The sequence below is a fragment of the Hyla sarda genome, chromosome 2, assembly GCF_029499605.1.
Source record: "Hyla sarda isolate aHylSar1 chromosome 2, aHylSar1.hap1, whole genome shotgun sequence".
NCBI lineage: Eukaryota > Metazoa > Chordata > Amphibia > Anura > Hylidae > Hyla > Hyla sarda.
This window is the reverse complement of record NC_079190.1, coordinates 77763103-77783542: the sequence shown is the minus strand read 5'-3', so window position 1 is coordinate 77783542 and position 20440 is coordinate 77763103. Positions and strand designations below refer to the sequence as shown.

The 20440-nt window shown below is 46.9% G+C and overlaps 1 protein-coding gene across 4 annotated transcripts in view; it reads left to right on the top strand.

Annotated features, from left to right (window-relative positions):
• Positions 1-20440, top strand: part of LOC130358644 (inactive dipeptidyl peptidase 10-like) — a 186529-nt gene that overhangs the window by 55993 nt on the left and 110096 nt on the right. For 2 of the 4 annotated variants that reach the window (XR_008889594.1, XM_056562172.1), the window contains exons 6-7: positions 1414-1480; positions 10739-10820. Coding sequence is in view for 3 of the 4 variants with exons in the window: in XM_056562172.1 (XP_056418147.1) it covers positions 1414-1480; positions 10739-10820 (149 nt within the window). In the remaining variant the exon portion in view is untranslated. The remainder of the gene's footprint in view (positions 1-1413; positions 1481-10738; positions 10821-20440) is intronic. The other 2 variants (XM_056562173.1, XM_056562174.1) reach the window with 1 other exon arrangement.

Genomic DNA, 20440 nt, shown 5'->3' with positions numbered 1-20440 from the left:
TCAGACATATATCCATATGTCTGACCCCCACAGCATGATATGCAGCTGCTGCCCGCTATGAATGACAAACTCTTAGCAGCGTGAGCAGGCAGCAGCCTTCCGCTCCGCCGCTAATAGAGTTTTCATTCATTGGCAGCCAGGGGAGGGAGAAAATATGAATATTAATATGCGCAGCTGGGGGGGTTGGTCAGTATATATATAAATATGCGCAGCGGGGGTCAGTATATGCGCAGCGGGGGTCAGTATAGATATATAATAGCGCTGGGGGGGCAGTACATTTATTCAAATGCAGCGGGCACTAAGTTTGATATAGCGCAGCAGGGGGAAAGATATATAGAAACGCTGGAGGGGCCAGATATATACCCACCACAGCAATTCTATACATCTTTGCCCACCACAGCGCTTCTATATTAAAACCCTGCCAGGAGCCCTGATTGGCTCCTCGGTCCCGGAATTTAAAATTGAAAGTTTACTGTACATTGCAGGGGATCGGAACATGCCGCCCGCTCCCCTGCTTAATAACATCTGATCGGATCGGGTCTCATCTGTATGCTCCAGATGAAGTTTTTTTCTTTTTGAATTGCTTTCCAGTCTGACCACAGTGCTCTCTGCTGACACCTCTGTCCATGTCAGGAACTGACATGTCCAGAGCAGGAGCAAATCCCCATAGCAAACCTATAATGATCTGAACAGTTCCTGACATGGACAGAGGTGTCAACAGAGAGCACTGTGGTCAGACAGAAGGGTATACGCTCCTGTCACCACCCCTGTGTCCAGAAGGGTATACGGTCCTACCACCATCCCTGTGTGCAAACCATCTCCCTATGGGAGATTAGTTTAAACTTATTGATAATGAGCCACGAGGGACTACTGCACAGAACACCGTTTTACACCTAGCCAGTAAATTTGGCTACTTTTATTTTGCCTGTCAAGTTATTTCTGAAATTAAAAACAATGGGGGGACTATTCAAAGACTTGTGTAAACAGTGCTGTTTTATTAGGGACACTAATAGTGTTATTACGCTAGATTTTCAGAAGTGGGGCATGGCTTTTGAAAATGTGGGGCATATTTGTGCCACTCCCATAAGAAAACAAAAAATAGCACATCATTTAATACCAGGTTAACTTGGTATTTACTGCCAAAATTGTGCCAAAAAGTTGTGCTGAAACTTTGAAAATAGGGTGATAATAGGCCCTATCCTCACCCCTTTTTTAAATATTGGCAAACAGGATGCTAAATCGGGTGCTAAATATCTGAATATGTGGCCCTAATAGTGTGCGCCACATTTTTAGCAAATGTGGCGCAACTAAAGCAAAAAAGAGTGGTGCTAAATTCTTTGAATATCCCCCCAATAACTGTTATTAACAGAAGCTCACTTTATTTTTTGTCTCTGGAATTTTCATATATTGCAGATTACAGGAGTGTCCTACATTGCATCATATACTATATACAATCTCAGGAGCAGGTAAGATTATGCAGGTATACTAAATATTAGAAAGAGTTTCATTTTGCAGACCGTTGTTATAAAAGATATAGTGCAAAATGTACTGGACATATGGCTGATGCACATGATCCATGCACAGATGTGTAATGATAATTGAAATGATGGAAAATATCTCAGATAAGAAATAAGATAGGATGTTGTAATAAGGGACATGTTGCGCATGACAAATTCTTAGAACACTTCTGGCAAATCAATGTAGAAACACAAAAAAAAATGTTTACATATTTAGATTTTTTTTAACAATCTTGCATAATTTTCAACAAAAGAAAGGCAGAAAGTGCAGCCATATTCATTGTCACTTTTGATTCTCAGAATTGAACTGATGTTCTGTCAGCATAGTCAATAAATAATATAGTAACACTTACAGCATTCATTTCTGACACATGAATATAAACAAATGTCTGCACTTCTCTTTTTCACTTAAAGCATACCTTCGATGATGGTCCCAGCTGCTCCCATGGAAAACTTTTTTTTTTTTTTTTAAATCAGCAGGTGCCAGAAAGTTAATCAGATTTGTAAATTACTTCTATTAAAAAATCTTAACCCTTCCAGTACTTTTTAGGTGCTATATACTACAGAAGAAATGCTTTTCTTTTTGGATTTCTCTGATGTCATGACCACAGTGCTTTCTGCTGACCTCTGCTGTCCATTTTTGGAACTGTCCGGAGCAGGAGAAAATCCCCATAGCAAACATGCTGCTCAGGACAGTTCCTAAAATGGACAACAGAGGTCAGCAGAGAGCACTGTGGTCATGACATCAGAGAAATCCAAAAAGAAAAGCATTTCCTCTGTAGAATACAGCCCATAAAATGTATTGGAAGGATTAAGATTTTTTAAAAGAAGTAATTTACAAATCTGTTTAACTTTCTGGCACAAGTTGATTTAAAAAAATAAATAAATAAATTCCACGGGAGAATTATGTGGTACCTTCTTAGCCCAAGATTTGCACCAAGACTATTGCAATCAGAAGATTTGCTGGAAGACAGATAGACTTGTATGGGTCTTCTGGCAAATGCATCTCCTGATCACAAACAATAATCTCAAGGTAAGTCTTGGGCTACAAAGATGTCACGAAATGTAAACAGATATCTTGCCTAGGGGACCATCATCAGAGGTATGTTTTAAAGAGGTTATCTGAGGAGCAGAGATTGCATTACCTTTCCTTACTCTACAGGGGCTCACTTCTGGCTTGTTTTATCTTAGTCTGATAACTTATTCCCTGGCTTGGAGGGACAGGCAGATACAGCGAGGCAGCACTATTTTGCAATTGCTGCATTTGATTAAAACAACACCTCCATGAAGCAGACAATGTATGAACAATGTGTGTATACAAACAAATAGCTTTGCCAAATAGCTTTTGTTAATGGACAAAATCTGGACTGTATTGTTCACTTCCATACTGAATCTCTTGTCATGCAAGTGGGTGTATTGCATAAAGAAAAGATTGAATTCTATGTTCTGCCACAATGTACTTCAGAGATTCTTCTTGGCCTTCTTTGGCTGCAATGCCATTTTCTGCAACTGGATTGGAGAACTGGCAAAATAATTTGCTGGGGACAATCCTGTCAAAATCTTTGCCTCCAACCTGTTCAGCCTAAAGTTGTTTCTCGTCTTCCTCCTTTACTTGGCCTGCAGCCACCTTACCAAGATTTCTCTGATGTATTCTGCAAGAAACAGGCTGAGTCTCTGCCTCCATATTGTTCTTACGACTGCCCTACAGATCTTCTGCATGGTACAACTCCTCCTCGTGGGAGGATATACCCTCTATCTGTTCCTGAGACCAAAGCTATGGCTGAGTATATTCAGGATAATCTTCAAAAGGGATTTATCCGAAGTTCCTCTTCTCCTGCTGGAGCTGGTTTCTTCTTTGTAGGGAAGAAGGATGGCTCACTCCGTCCATGCATTGACTACAGGGGACTTAACAAAATCACGGTCAAGAACCGTTACCCACTACCTCTTATCTCAGAACTTTTTGACCGTCTACGTGGTGCAAAGGTTTTCTCCAAGTTGGACTTACGTGGAGCGTATAACCTCATTCGTATCCGCAAGGGAGATGAATGGAAAACGGGCTTCAATACTCATGATGGACATTTTGAGTATCTCGTAATGCCTTTTGGTCTCTGCAATGCCTCAGCCGTTTTCCAAGAGTTGGTCACTGATATCTTCCGTGATCTTCTCTACACCTGTGTACTCATCGTACTCATGTTCGTCTGGTTCTTCAGCGACTAGAATCATCTCTACGCCAAACTGGAGAAATGCCTGTTCAAGAAGTCTAGTCTTCCGTTTCTTGGCTACATTGTCTCTCATCGGTGCCTGCAGATGGATCCAGATAAATCATCTGCAGTATTGGTTTGGCCTTGTCCTTCGGGCCTACGTGCTATTCAATGCTTTCTAGGATTCGCTAGCTATTATCATCAATTTATCCAACATTTTTTGTCCTTGGTTGCTCCAATCGTGGCTCTCATTAAGAAGACTTCTAATCCTAAGTCTTGGCCTCAGGCTGAAGAGGCCTTCTCCTGTTTAAAGTCTGCATTTGCCTCTGCTCCTGTGCTTACAAGACCAGATCTGGAGAGGCCCTTTGCTTTGGAGGTTGATGCCTCATCTATTGGAGCGGGTGCCATTCTTACTCAGAAAAACGCCAAGGGCAAGACTGTAACTTGTGGGTTCCTCGCCAAGACCTTCTCTCCTGCTGAGAGGATTTACTCCATTGGAGATCGTGAACTCCTCGGTATCAAGCTAGCTTTGGAGGAATGGCAACATTTATTGGAAGGTTCTTCTCATCCGGTCAGCATCTACTCTGACCATAAGAATCTTTTATACCTTTAGTCTGCTCAGCGTTTGAACCCCCGCCAGGCAAGGTGGTCACTGTTCTTTTCTAGGTTCAACTTCTTCATCCACTTCCGTCCAGCAGATAAGAACATCAGGGAAGATGCTCTATCCAGGTCTTCGGACGTCATTGGTTTGGACTCCACTACTAGGCATATTATTCCTCCTGACTTGTTTGATTCCTGACGCTCCTGCTGAAATTCAGCAAGTTCCTCCGGGAAAATCCTTTGGGCCCGCCAGATTGAGACGCAAGGTACTGAAATGGGGTCATTCTTCCTTGACAGCAGGTCATCCTGTTATATGCAAGACTCTACTCCTAATCTCCCGGCACTACTGGTTTCCCCATCTTGATGTTTCTGATTTTGTTTGTTCCTGTGAAACTTGTGCCTGTGACAAAACTCCTCGACCGAGACCTGCAGGACTCTTACAGCCTTTACCCATTTCCGGAGACTCCTTGGTCTCATAACACCATGGATTTCATCATCAATTTGCCACCAACTCATAATAACACTGTCATTTGTGTTGTTGTAGATCGGTTTTCCATGATGGCTCATTTTATTCCTTTACCAGGTCTTCCTTCTGCCCCACAGCTGGCGAAGTACTTCTTGTTGCATGTCTTTCATTTACATGGGCTTCCTCAGCATATCGTTTCGGATCGTGGTGTGCAGTTTGTCTCTAAGTTCTGGCGAGCCCTTTGTAACCTTTCGGACATCAATCTGGACTTCTTCTCAGCCTACCACATTCAGTCCAACGGTAAGGTGGAGAGGATTAATCAAATTCTTGAGACTCATCTTCGGCGTTTTGTTACAGCTTCCCAAGAAGAATGGGTCGACCTTCTCCCCTGGGCTGAATTCTCATATAATCATAAGGATTCCGATTCCACGAGGTCGTCTCCCTTTTTGTTGTCTACGGACTCCATCTCTGTTCTCCTCTTCCTCTCTCAGTTTCCTCCTGTGTGCCTGCTGTTGATGAGCTGGTCCGTGAGTTCTACACCATCTGGCAACAGACCCGACAGTTGTTATCCCAGGCTTTTTCACGCATGAAAGCGCTAGCTGATAAGAGTAGAAGACCTCCTCCGTCCTTCTCTCCAGGTGACATGTTGTGGCTTTCATCCAAGTACATCCGCTTCAAAATACCCTGTTACAAGCTCGGTCCTCGCTACCTTGGTCCCTTCCAGATTCTACAAAAAATTAATTCTGTCTTCTTCAAACTCCGTCTACCTGCTACATTACGTATTCCCAATTCCTTACACGTCTCTCTCCTCAAGCCTCTTGTCATAAACCGGTTTTCTCAAAAGAATCTTGTCCCCACACCTGTCTCTGGCTCTTCTGATGTCTACAAAGTTAAAGAGATTCTTGCCACTAAAACCGTGAGAGGTAAACAATTGTTACGCCTAGCGCTCCGGGTCCCCGCTCCTCCCCGGAGCGCTCACGGCGTCTTTCTCCCTGCAGCGCCCCGGTCAGTCCCGCTGACCGGGAGCGCTGCACTGTCATGGCCGTTGGGGATGCGATTCGCACAGCGGGACGCGCCCGCTCGCGAATCGCATCCCAGGTCACTTACCCGTCCTGGTCCCCTGCTGTCATGTGCTGGCGCGCGCGGCTCCGCTCTCTAGGGCGCGCGCGCGCCAGCTCTCTGAGACTTAAAGGGCCAGTGCACCAATGATTGGTGCCTGGCCCAATTAGCTTAATTGGCTTCCATCTGCTCCCTGCCTTTATCTGACCTCCTCCCATGCACTCCCTTGCCGGATCTTGTTGCCTTGTGCCAGTGAAAGCGTTTAGTGTGTCCAAAGCCTGTGTACCTGAACTTCTGCTACCCATCCTGACTACGAACCTTGCCGCCTGCCCCCGACCTTCTGCTACGTCTGACCTTGCCTCTGCCTAGTCCTTCTGTCCCACGCCTTCTCAGCAGTCAGCGAGGTAGAGCCGTTGCTAGTGGATACGACCTGGTTGCTACTGCCGCAGCAAGACCATCCCGCTTTGCGGCGGGCTCTGGTGAAAACCAGTAGCCTCTTAGAACCGGTCCACTAGCACGGTCCACGCCAATCCCTCGCTGACACAGAGGATCCACTACCTGGAAGCCGAATCGTGACAGTAGATCCGGCCATGGATCCCGCTGAGGTGCCGCTGCCAAGTCTCGCTGATCTTCCCACGGTGGTCGCTCAGCAATCGCAGCAGATTGCCCAACAAGGACAGCAGCTGTCGCAGGTGACCGCCATGTTACAGCAACTTCTGCCTCTGCTACAGCAGCAACCATCTCCTCCGCCAGCTCCTGCACCTCCTCCGCAGCGAGTGGCCGCTCCTAACCTCCGCTTGTCCCTGCCGGACAAATTTGATGGGGACTCTAAACTCTGCCGTGGATTTTTGTCTCAGTGTTCCCTGCATATGGAGATGTTGTCGGACTTGTTTCCTTCAGAACGGTCTAAGGTGGCGTTCGTAGTAAGCCTTCTTTCAGGAAAGGCCTTGTCTTGGGCCACACCGCTCTGGGACCGCAATGATCCTGCCACAGCCACAGTCCAGGCCTTCTTCGCTGAACTCCGGAGTGTCTTCGAGGAGCCAGCCCGAGCTTCTTCTGCCGAGACTGCCCTGTTGAACCTGGTCCAGGGTAATTCTTCCGTTGGCGAGTACGCCATACAATTCCGTACTTTTGCTTCTGAACTATCCTGGAATAATGAGGCTCTCTGCGCGACCTTTAAAAAAGGCCTATCCAGTCGCATCAAGGATGTGCTGGCCGCACGAGAGATTCCTGCCAACCTCCAAGAACTCATCCATTTGGCTACCCGCATTGACATGCGTTTTTCTGAGCGACACCAAGAGCTCCGCCAGGAAAAAGACTTAGATCTCTGGGCACCTCTCCCACAGCATCCTTTGCAGTCTTCGCCTGGGCCTCCCGCCGAGGAGGCCATGCAAGTGGATCGGTCTCGCCTGACCCAGGAAGAGAGGAATCGCCGTAGGGAAGAAAATCTCTGTCTTTACTGTGCCAGTACCGAGCATTTCTTGGTGGATTGCCCTATCCGTCCTCCACGCCTGGGAAACGCACGCACGCACCCAGCTCACGTGGGTGTGGCGTCTCTTGGTTCCAAGTCTGCTCCTCCACGTCTCACGGTACCCGTGCGGATTTCTTCTTCAGCCAACGCCTCCCTCTCAGCCGTGGCCTGCTTGGACTCCGGTGCCTCTGGAAATTTTATTTTGGAGTCGTTTGTTAATAAATTCAGCATCCCGGTGACCCGTCTCGTCAAGCCGCTCTACATTTCCGCGGTCAACGGAGCCAGATTGGACTGCACCGTGCGTTACCGCACAGAGCCCCTCCTCATGTCTATTGGACCCCACCTTGAGAGGATTGAGTTCTTCATTCTCCCCAACTGTACCTCTGAGGTCCTCCTCGGTCTGCCTTGGCTCCGGCTTCATTCCCCCACCATTGATTGGACCACCGGGGAGATCAGGAACTGGGACTCTGCCTGCCACAGGAAGTGCCTCTCCCCCCCTCCCAGTCCCGTCAGGCAAGCCTCTGTGCCTCCCCATGGCCCCCGTCCTGGTGTCACACTGCCCCGTGCCAGGCCTCGCCCTCTGCCCTCCCTCCCCATCCCCACACCTGCTGTACTGCCTTCCGTTGAGGAAACCCTCCATTCTTTCCCGTTGTCCTCATCCCAGGGGAGGCAGTTACCGGACAAACAGAAGGGGAGACCTAAGGGGGGGGGGTACTGTTACGCCTAGCGCTCCGGGTCCCCGCTCCTCCCCGGAGCGCTCACGGCGTCTTTCTCCCTGCAGCGCCCCGGTCAGTCCCGCTGACCGGGAGCGCTGCACTGTCATGGCCGTTGGGGATGCGATTCGCACAGCGGGACGCGCCCGCTCGCGAATCGCATCCCAGGTCACTTACCCGTCCCGGTCCCCTGCTGTCATGTGCTGGCGCGCGCGGCTCCGCTCTCTAGGGCGCGCGCGCGCCAGCTCTCTGAGACTTAAAGGGCCAGTGCACCAATGATTGGTGCCTGGCCCAATTAGCTTAATTGGCTTCCATCTGCTCCCTGCCTTTATCTGACCTCCTCCCATGCACTCCCTTGCCGGATCTTGTTGCCTTGTGCCAGTGAAAGCGTTTAGTGTGTCCAAAGCCTGTGTACCTGAACTTCTGCTACCCATCCTGACTACGAACCTTGCCGCCTGCCCCCGACCTTCTGCTACGTCTGACCTTGCCTCTGCCTAGTCCTTCTGTCCCACGCCTTCTCAGCAGTCAGCGAGGTAGAGCCGTTGCTAGTGGATACGACCTGGTTGCTACTGCCGCAGCAAGACCATCCCGCTTTGCGGCGGGCTCTGGTGAAAACCAGTAGCCTCTTAGAACCGGTCCACTAGCACGGTCCACGCCAATCCCTCGCTGACACAGAGGATCCACTACCTGGAAGCCGAATCGTGACAACAATTTTTTCTGGTCGACTGGGAGGATTACGGTCCTGAGGAGAGATCATAGGAGCTGAGGAGAATATCCTGGACTGTGACCTTCTCAGGAGTTTTCTGAATCGTAAAAGGAGGGGGAGACCAAAGGGGTGCGTATTGTTACGTTATGTGCTCCGGCTGCACATGCTGGCCGTGAGCGCATGGTCACATTATCTGCTGCTGCCGGCAGGGCTGGGATTCGCATTGCGGGACGTGCCCGCATGCTAATGAGCACAAGGGTAGACTAAGCATATAGATGAAACAACTGAAATAAAGTGCTATATAATATAGGAACACTAGACAGCGTATTACTCAAAGGCTTGCAATCCGTTCTGCCACACAACTATGCATACCCATTAGTGATATATGCCACATCAATTCCAGCTTACGTGGGGTTAAATATAAGTTATGCTGTGCCCCAACTAAGGGTGCTTTAACATCCTACCTTTATAGTAACCTCCTGTATCTATAACTATGCAAGCAGTCTCTATTCAGTCTATGCATAGATTAGTCATGTTAATGATAATAATAAAGTGTCTCACCCATTAGAAGGTACTCCTGATCGCCACCGCTACTCCTACAGCCGCAACTTCGTCTTCGTCTCTTCCTCAGGGGGCCCAAAAAAGTTAGAAAGTGGACATAATGATACCAATTTGAAGATTTACAGTTATAAAAGTGTATGTCCAAGGGGACTTTTGGTTTTAGCTATCAAACAGTGCCAGCAAAGTTTGGAAAGTGATTTGTAGCTGACAGATTCCTTTTAATGGACTACATGAATAGGATTAAAATACTGAATAGATTCTGTGTGTCTAGAAGTATATTGTCAACTGTATAGAAAAATGTGGCTTGAATTGAAGAAATATTGGGAGAGACACTTGTGCCCGTGACAAAACTCCTCGAAAGAGACCTGCAGGAATCTTACAGTCTTTACCCATTATGGAGACTCCTTGGTCCCATATCGCCATGGTTTTCATCACCGATTTTCCACCATCTCATAATAACACGGCTCATTTTATTCCTCTACCAGGAATAAAATGAGGGGGCAGGGCCATGACGTCACAAGCTCCCGGTTCGGATTCCAGCATTCAGAACAGATTGTTCTAAATGCTGAGCTTCGGGGTACCCTTTTAAATCTGTCATAAATCTGTCCTGTCAATAAACAAGGCATGGTAGAAACTATTGCTGGTCTTAAAAAGTGCCTGTGATTTTTTTGTATTTGACTCACATGCTGTGATGCTCTATAGCCCTGCTTGTTTTTCCCAACACGGTTGTATATGGCGCAGGGGCTTCACAATTGTCAATAAGTATGAATGCTGGCGCTATTCCTAAGTGCTCATGGTGACAATATCTGCAGCACTATAGTATTTTAATACCATGGAGACTATGCATACAATGATGAAAAATGTCCCTACTAGTGCTTAAATATTTACAAGGCTGGTTGCTGAGAGGCACAAGTACAGTTAATGATAATGTAACTGAATCACGTTGAAATTCTTGGACTGGCCTACACCCAAGTAATATTCAATTACAGAACACGCTGCAGTGAAGAGAATAGTTGGTCGGATGAGATAAATGTCAGAAGAGAATAGAAACGTTACAAATCTTATAGTTACAAATCTTGCAGATCCTAAGGATGAAGAGTTTAGATGTCCTGGTTTTATCAACATGTTTCATTTCCGTATTCCTGGCACCATTCCACACGCACAAAATCCTTCAATCCCTTCTTATAAGAGATTGGACAAATTGTAGCAATAAAGTAATATCATGACCAGCATGAATATTTAGGGAACGGGCCATGTTCTGAGATATTCCAAACATTATTACAGTTCCAGGAAAATATTCTCACAAATCTGCAACCACAACTAGCATGTAACACTGGAATACCCCTTTAAATATAACAAACCATGTAATTCTACACAAAATATATACCGAAAGAATGATAATAGCAGTTCTGGTACTAACAATAATCTTTATTATCATTTACAGGAAACTATGGAATATCAACCCACCTGGAAAAAATAATACAGATCTGCAATATGCCGACTGGGGACCACATGGGAGCCAACTGGTAAGTCAATATGAAAACGGCTACCATTGTGCTTTAAATGTTTAGAAATCTGTGACAATAGGTAGGGATTAGAGATGAGCAAATCGAAGCTGACGAACCCGAATTCGTTATGCATTTCATGAAATATTCACTTTGCAACAAATGCGAATATTGCCGCGATTCTATCGCGCTAATCGTTTCATTTAACTCCATTTTACAGCGTTCCAGGGCATCTAAAATGGTGTATCCACATGTCAATACATGGGGCAAGGGACGCTGGGGAGGTGGGAAGGCAAGGCGGGAAGTGAAGTAGGCAGGATGACCCAGAATCACATGCAGGATGCCGCCTATCAGCAGCCAGTTACCCCTGTGATGTCACAGCCCTATATAATTGGCAGCCATTTTGCAGCTCGTCAAATCATTTATTACACTGCATAGAGATAGGACGGACATCGCTGTGTGTGTGTGTTACACAGAAAAGCTAATTCCAGCAGCGTTTCACATCCTAGTCACGTCAGCGTTCTGGTGGACAGAGAGCAGTGTTTTTTTCACTGAAAAGGATTTTTACTGCAGCCATAAACCTCCCAGTTACTTTCTTCAGCATCAGGGCCGTTTGAATGAATTTGGGGGCCCCAAGCAAAATAGACATGGAGGCCCCCCCCCCCACCTTATGCGCGCAAAAAAGATTATATATACAGGACCATATAGAGATTATATACCAGCTGTACACAGGATATATACCCCATATAAGTGATTACAGCTACATGAAGGAACTCACAAGTCACGTCTTTTCTGATCAGCGTCGTCCTCTTTCCTTTTCTTCCCCGTCCGACTCAGACCGCCATGATGTCTTCTTCCAGCTAGTGTTGCTCACGAATATTCGCAATGCGAATTTTATTCGCTAATATCGCATATTCGCGAATTCGAGAATATTCGCGAATATAGCACTATATATTCGTAATTACGAATATTCTTTTTTTTTTTCCACAGTACACATCACAGTGATCCCCCCTCTCTGCTTCCAGCTTGTGTGGTGTAAAGAAGGCTCTAATACTACTGTATGAGACTGGCGTGTGAATTTTCGCATATGCGAAATTTGCATAAGCTAATTTTCACATATGCAAATTTTTTTATATGCTAAGTTTCGCATAGAAACGTTTTCGCATACACGAATTTTCGCATATGTGAAAATAAACGCGAATATTACGAACATGCAAATTTAGCGAATATATGACCAGCCAGGATTTCTAACCACCAATGCCTGATGCATGAGAGTAGATTGACCATGGTGCCACACCAACACTTCACAAATATAAATAGGGCCAAACAGATTTAAGGCGCTGCTCCCCAGTTACAAACATTTCTCTGCATCAGACCTTTTTTCACCCACCTTCATCACCGGGTACTGGTAATACCACCCACCACACCACTCTGTCACCGTGTCACTTTCAGGACTCCTGATGCTGCTACTGCCACCTCCAGGCTGTGTCATTCAGCCACTATATGGTCTCTTCTCATGATTCAGCCAACTCCAGGCTGTGTCATTCAGCCACTATATGGTCTCCTCATGCTTCAGCCAGCTCCAGTCTGTGTCATTCCGCAACAAAATGGTTTAGTGATGCTGCTGGGCCTAGGACATTACCTATATATGTTTAATGTAGCACTAGGTACCATACATTTTCAATGGAAATTACAAAATTCATCTTTTATTTTTAGAGATTGTGAGGCCCTATTGTCTCCTCTCTTCATGCTGCCACAAACTCCAGGCTGTGACATTCAGCCACTATATGGTCTCCTCATGCTTCAGCCACCTCCAGCCTGCACCATTCAGACACTATATGGTCTCCCCATGCTGCCAGAAACTCAAGGCAGTTATTCAGCCACTATATGGTCTCTTCTCATGCTTCAGCCAACTCCAGGCTGTGCCATTCAGCCACTATATTTTCTCCTCATACTGATGCCACCTCCGGGCTCTGTCATAGTGCTGCCATGTGACTCCCTGTTAGATTTGGTCCTTTGTACCCACTTGCCAGGGCCCGGGACACTAAAAATTTCGATTTCAAAATCCTTTATTTCAAGTTAAAAATCTTACATTTCTATTTAAAAAACTTAAATTTCAATGGTCTCCTCATGCTTCTGCCAACGCCAGGCTGTGCCATTCAGACACTATATGGTCTCCTCATGCTTCAGCCAACTCCAGGCAGTGTCATTCAGCCAATATATGGTTTACTGATGCTGCTGGGCCTGGGCCTAAACATTTTTTATGGTAGGACTAGCTACCCTACATCTTCAATTTAGATTTAAAAATTCATCTTTTAATCTTAGGGATTGTGAAGCCCTAGTTTCTCCCCTATCCTGCTTCTAGCTCCAGGCTGAGTCATTCAGCAACTATATGGTCTCCTCATGCTCCAGCCAACTCCAGGCTGTGCCATTCAGACACTATATGGTCTCCTCATGCTTCAGCCCCCTCCAGGCTGTGTCATTCAGCCACTATATGGTCTCCATATATTGACTGTGTATTGTAGGAAACATGTGGGTATCCTTGAGTTACTCTCCCAGCATTATTGCCATGTTGATTCCAGTAATAAAAGGAATATTGCCAAGGACTATCAGAAAAAGGGAACTGTGGATACTGACCACTGACTTTTGGAATTGACTGACTATCCCAGGTGGTAGATTTACCATTTTGAAGTTCCTCAGTCCAGTAGGCTTAAAGTCGTTCATTCGTTGTTGTGGTTCTTCAGTAGCAGAATTAAGTTGTATCATATTTTCCTGTTCCTCCGATGTGCTAATGTCACTGGAACAAACAATACTCAAACTATCATCTAATGAAGGATCTTTTTTTTTCAGAGAACGTATGTATAATTTTCTTATTTTGAATGTCAGGTGGTATTCTGACATTTTCTAATTATAAAGGAATCTGGGACACAGGTAAAAATAAGTATTTTTAAGCGTACTGTAGCACATTTTTCTGCCCTCATAAGTGCATACCACATACCTACATCTAAGTAGTGTACTATTTTGTTCCTGTTAATCTGTCAAGGGTCTATATACTGTGAAAGGACAGCCAATAGTACACACCTGCTGCAGTTCTAGACAAATACTGTTTTAAGCGTAGTAAAACATATTGTACTCCCCTCACAGACACAATAAGTATGTCAGGCAGAGTAATGACATTTCAATTTCAAAATCCTTAATTTCAATGTCAAAATCTTAAATTTAAAAATCTTACATTTAAATTTAAAAATCTTAAATTTCTATGGTCTCCTCATGCTTCTGGCAATTCCAGGCTGTGCCATTCAGACACTATATGGTCTCCTGATGCTTCAGCCAACTCCAGGCTGTGTCATTCAGATACTATATGGTCTCCTGATGCTTCATCCAACTCCAATCTGTGTCATTCAGCCAATATATGGTTTACTGATGCCGCTGGGTCTGGGCCTAAAAAAATTTGATGGTAGCACTAGCTATCCTAAATCTTAAATTTAAATTTCAAAATTCGTCTTTTAATCTTAAGTATTGTGAAGCCCTAGTGTCTCCTCAAGCTGCTGCCAACTCCAGGCTGTGCCATTCAGACACTAAATGGTCTCCTTATGCTTCAGCCAACTGCAGGCTGTGTCATTCAGCCAATATATGGTTTACTGATGCTGCTGGGCCTGGGTCTGGGCCTAAACATTTTTTATGGTAGCAGTAGCTACCCTAAATTTCAATTTAAATTTCAAAATTCGTCTTTTAATCTTAGGTATTGTGAAGCCCTAGTGTCTACTCATGCTGCTGCCAACTCCAGGCTGTGCCATTCAGACACTACATGGTCTCCTCATGCTTCAGCCACATCCAAGCTGTGTCATTCAGCCACTATATGGTCTCCTCATGCTGCCAACACCTCCACGCTGTGTCATTCAGCCACTATATTGTCTCCTCATGCTGACAACACCTCCACGCTGTGTAATTCAGACACTATATGTCTCCTCATGCTTCAGCCACATCCAAGCTTTTTCATTCAGCCAGTATATGGTCTCCTCATGCTGCCAACACCTCCATGCTGTGTCATTCTGCCAAGATATGGTCTCCTCATACTGATGCCACCTCCACACTGTGTCATTCAGCCACTATATGGCCTCCTCATGCTGCCAACACCTCCATGCTATGTCATTTAGCCATTGCATGGTCTCTTCATGTTGCCAACACCTCCACGCTGTGTCATTCAGCCACTATATTATCTCCTCATACTGATGCCACCTCAGGGCTCTGTCATTGTGCCACACTGCGGCAGTGATTCTAAGAGCAATGCCTGTAATCTGCATGTCATTCTGAATAACAGTATTATTTCACTACCCCAAGTACACTCCATATGCGTGTTAAAACAAAGATAAGTGTTCTACACCCCTATTGAGGCTCTCTGTAGTCCAGAAATAGCCGTTTTAATATAGATTCAGCGAATCGGCCGAATCGAATTTTTCAAAAGTTCACTCATCTCTAGTAGGGATATCAGCAAGTAGGTTATCATTTTTTGTCCATAGAATTTGAAAATTACATTTTACTTCTATTCCCTCATTGTTATCCAGAACCAAAATATTCCATGGCAGTGTTCAGAGATTGTTAAAACCTACATGAGACAAATAGACTTACATTCCTATTTTACTATCTTAGAGACACACACTAGCACCATTTCCATAGAAAGCCAGTTAACCTATGATTTATAGGGAAGAAACTGGGAACCTGAAGGAAACCTGAACAAACAAACTCCATGCAATTGATTTTCCTGCTGAAAGTATATCTCAGGAGGACCTCCGTGCTGCAAGGCAACAATACTGACCACTGATGCCTCTTAGAAAAATAAAAAGGTTTTCTGTTGTGAATGAAAAATCTTTTCTGGTTATACTATGCTGAACTTAATCAATATATGCCATATTAAAGGGGTACACCGCCCCTAGACATCTTATCCCCTATCCAAAGGATAGGGGATAAGATGTCAGATTGCCGCGGTCCCGCTGCTGGGGACCCCCGGGATTGCCGCTGCGGCACCTCGCTGTCATTACTGCACAGAGCAAGTTCACTCTGCGTAACTGTGCTCAATGACCGACGGTACAGGGGACGGAGCAGTGTGACGTCATGGCTCCGCCCCTCGTGACATCACAGCCCGCCCCCTTAATACAAGTCTATGTCAGGGGCGTGACGACCACCACGCCGCCTCCCATAGACTCTTATTGAGGGGGGCGGGCCGTGACTTCATGAGGGGCGGAGCCGTGATGTTACGATGCTCCGGCCCCTGTACTGCCCGTCATTACGTGCAGAACGAACTAGCTCTGTGCAGTAATGACAGTGGGGTGCCGCAGCGGCAATCCCGGGGGTCCCCAGCAGTGGGACCCAGGCAATCTGACATCTTATTTCCTATTGTTACGCCGAGCGCTCCGGGTCCCCGCTCCTCCCCGGAGCGCTCGCAGCATCCTCGCATTTGCAGCACCCCGGTCAGACCTGCTGACCAGGTGCGCTGCAATATCTCTCTCAGCCGGGATGCGATTCGCGATGCGGGAGGCGCCCGCTCGCGATGCGCATCCCGGCTCCCATACCTGACTCGTTCCCCGTGTGTCTTGTCCCGGCGCGCGCGGCCCCGCTCCTTAGGGCGCGCGCGCGCCGTGTCTCTGCAATTTAAAGGGCCACTGCGCCACTGATTGGCGCAGCAGACTTTTTTTTTTCCAACTGTAATTTTTATTAAAGATTTTCACAAAAGAAAACAGGAGTCCGCTGAGACTTAGGCAAATCAGAGTCCGGGGCGCAGCCCAGCACAATCACAATAGGGGTAAGTAACAATCCAATATAGAGAGCAGGACAAATAAAACAGTTGTACATCGGGACAATTAGCCCCGACTGCAGACAAACCATCAACCCAGCAAATATACAGAAGATAAGAAGCCATATAGTGAATTACTCAAAGGAGAGAACTGAAAAATTCTCCAACATGAAGGACCGAGAGAGAAGACAAACAGAAGACAGAAGGAGACAAAGACACCAAAGCACAAACACATTAGGGGAGAAGGAAGGAAGGGAGGGAAGGGGGGGGGATAGGGAGAGTTTTCGGTAGCGCCTTAAGGAGGTTGCCTGTCAGAGAAACGATCCCACGGCTCCCAAACTGAAAGGAAGGTGGGGATAGTATTATTCAGAGAGGCTGTGAGGTATTCTAGAGAGCGTATTTCACTAATACGGGAGAGTAGGTCTGACTCAGAGGGAGGAAGAGTCCTCTTCCAGCATTTAGCAACTAAGGTCTTAGCCGCCAAAAAAATGTGCATAGCCAGTTTAAACAACCTCTTGGGTAGAGCCGAGTGCAAGAGGTGCAAAAGATAGACCTGAGGGTTAGGAGGGACCGATACTCCAAAAACATCCGAAAGTAAGCGACTCACTAACTCCCAATATCCCGTGATGAGCGGGCAAGACCAAAAAATATGAAACAACTTACCCAAACCCACCCCACATCGCCAGCACTGGGGGGGGACACTGGGATTCAGTCTATTCAATAACTCCGGGGTATGGTACCAACCCATAATCAGTTTGTATTGAGTCTCCTTGTAAGCAGTACATATGGATGCCCTAGAGGCCCTCTCCCATATTATTTTCCACTGAGGAAGGGTAATAGACCTATTAAGCGCTTCCTCCCAACGAGACATATATCGGTGGGATACCTGGACATCCCCCATAGGCCGGGTAAGCAAAGAGTAAATATCGGAGAGAAGACCCCTCGCCTGAGGTCCACCACGACACAGCCTTTCAAAGCCTGTAGGCAAGGACACCACAAGGGAACCGAGCGTGGAGGACATAAAATGCTATAGCTGTAAATAATGAAAATGCTCAGACGAGGGGAGATCCCAACGAGACTGCAACTAAGAAAAAGGCAAGAGAGTTCGCGACAAGGGATCAACGGCGCAGCAGACTTAATCAGTGTGTTCACCTGTGCACTCCCTACTTATACCTCACTTCCCCTGCACTCCCTCGCCGGATCTTGTTGCCATTGTGCCAGTGAAAGCGTTTCCTTGTGTGTTCCTAGCCTGTGTTCCAGACCTCCTGCCGTTGCCCCTGACTACGATCCTTGCTGCCTGCCCTGACCTTCTGCTACGTCCGACCTTGCTCTTGTCTACTCCCTTGTACCGCGCCTATCTTCAGCAGTCAGAGAGGTTGAGCCATTGTTGGTGGATACGACCTGGTTGCTACCGCCGCTGCAAGACCATCCCGCTTTGCGGCGGGCTCTGGTGAATACCAGTAGCAACTTAGAACCGGTCCACCAACACGGTCCACGCCAATCCCTCTCTGGCACAGAGGATCCACCTCCAGCCAGCCGAATCGTGACAGTAGATCCGGCCATGGATCCCGCTGAAGTCCCACTGCCAGTTGTCGCCGACCTCACCACGGTGGTCGCCCAGCAGTCGCAACAGATAGCGCAACAAGGCCACCAGCTGTCTCAACTGACCATGATGCTACAGCAGCTATTACCACAGCTCCAGCAACAATCTCCTCCGCCAGCTCCTGCACCTCCTCCGCAGCGAGTGGCCGCTTCCGGCCTACGATTATCCTTGCCGGATAAATTTGATGGGAACCCTAAGTTTTGCCGTGGCTTTCTTTCGCAATGTTCCCTGCACTTGGAGATGATGTCGGACCAGTTTCCTACTGAAAGGTCTAAGGTGGCTTTCGTAGTCAGCCTTCTGTCTGGGAAAGCTCAGTCATGGGCCACACCGCTCTGGGACCACAATGACCCTGTCACTGCCTCTGTACACTCCTTCTTCACGGAGATTCGAAGTGTCTTTGAGGAACCTGCCCGAGCCTCTTCTGCTGAGACTGCCCTGCTGAACCTGGTCCAGGGTAATTCTTCTGTTGGCGAGTACGCCATCCAATTCCATACTCTTGCCTCCGAATTATCCTGGAATAATGAGGCCCTCTGCGCGACCTTTAAAAAAGGCCTATCCAGCAACATTAAAGATGTGCTGGCCGCACGAGAAATTCCTGCTAACCTGCATGAACTTATTCATCTTGCCACCTGCATTGACATGCGTTTTTCCGAAAGGCGTCAGGAGCTCCGCCAGGATATGGACTGTGTTCGCACGAGGCGGTTTCTCTCCCCGGCTCCTCTCTCCTCTGGTCCTCTGCAATCTGTTCCTGTGCCTCCCGCCGTGGAGGCTATGCAAGTTGACCGGTCTCGCTTGACACCTCAAGAGAGGACACGACTCCGCATGGAGAATCTGTGCCTGTACTGTGCCGGTACCGAACACTTCTTGAAGGATTGTCCTATCCGTCCTCCCCGCCTGGAAAGACGTACGCTGACTCCGCACAAAGGTGAGACAGTTCTTGATGTCAACTCTGCTTCTCCACGCCTTACTGTGCCTGTGCGGATATCTTCCTCTACCTTCTCCTTCTCTGCTATGGCCTTCTTGGATTCCGGATCTGCAGGAAATTTTATTTTGGCCTCTCTCATCAACAGGTTCAACATCCCGGTGACCAGTCTCGCCAGACCCCTCTACATCAATTCTGTTAACAATGAAAGATTGGACTGTACCGCGCGTTACCGCACGGAACCTCTCCTAATGTGCATCGGACCTCATCACGAAAAAATTTAATTTTTGGTCCTCTCCAACTGCACTTCTGAAATTCTTCTTGGATTACCGTGGCTTCAACGCCATTCCCCAACCCTTGATTGGTCCACAGGAGAAATCAAGAACTGGGGTACTTCTTGTCACAAGGACTGTCTTAAACCGGTTCCCAGTACTCCCTGCCGTGACCCTGTGGTTCCCCCTGTATCCGGTCTTCCTAAGGCTTATATGGACTATGCTGACGTTTTTTGCAAAAAGCAAGCTGAGACTTTACCTCCTCACAGGCCTTATGACTGTCCTATTGACCTCCTCCCGGGTACTACTCCACCCCGGGGCAGAATCTATCCTCTGTCTGCTCCAGAGACTCTTGCCATGTCAGAGTACATCCAGGAAAATTTAAAAAAGGGGTTTATCCGCAAGTCCTTATCTCCTGCCGGAGCTGGATTTTTTTTTGTGTCCAAAAAAGATGGCTCCCTACGTCCTTGCATTGATTACCGCGGACTTAATAAAATCACGGTAAAAAAACGCTACCCCTTACCTCTTATCTCGGAACTCTTTGATCGCCTACAAGGTGCCCACATCTTTACCAAACTGGACTTAAGAGGGGCTTATAATCTCATCCGCATCAGGGAGGGGGACGAATGGAAGACTGCATTTAACACCAGAGATGGACACTTTGAGTATCTGGTCATGCCCTTTGGCCTGTGCAACGCCCCTGCCGTCTTCCAAGACTTTGTTAATGAAATTTTTCGTGATCTCCTATATTCCTGTGTTGTGGTTTATCTGGACGATATTCTGATTTTTTCTGCCAACTTAGAAGAACACCGCCAGCATGTCCGCATGGTTCTTCAGAGACTTCGGCACAATCAACTTTATGCCAAAATGGAGAAATGTCTCTTTGAATGTCAATCTCTTCCTTTCCTAGGATACTTGGTCTCTGGCCAGGGACTACAAATGGACCCAGATAAACTCTCTGCCGTCTTAGATTGGCCACGCCCCTCCGGACTCCGTGCTATCCAACGTTTTTTGGGGTTCGCCAATTATTACAGACAATTTATTCCACACTTT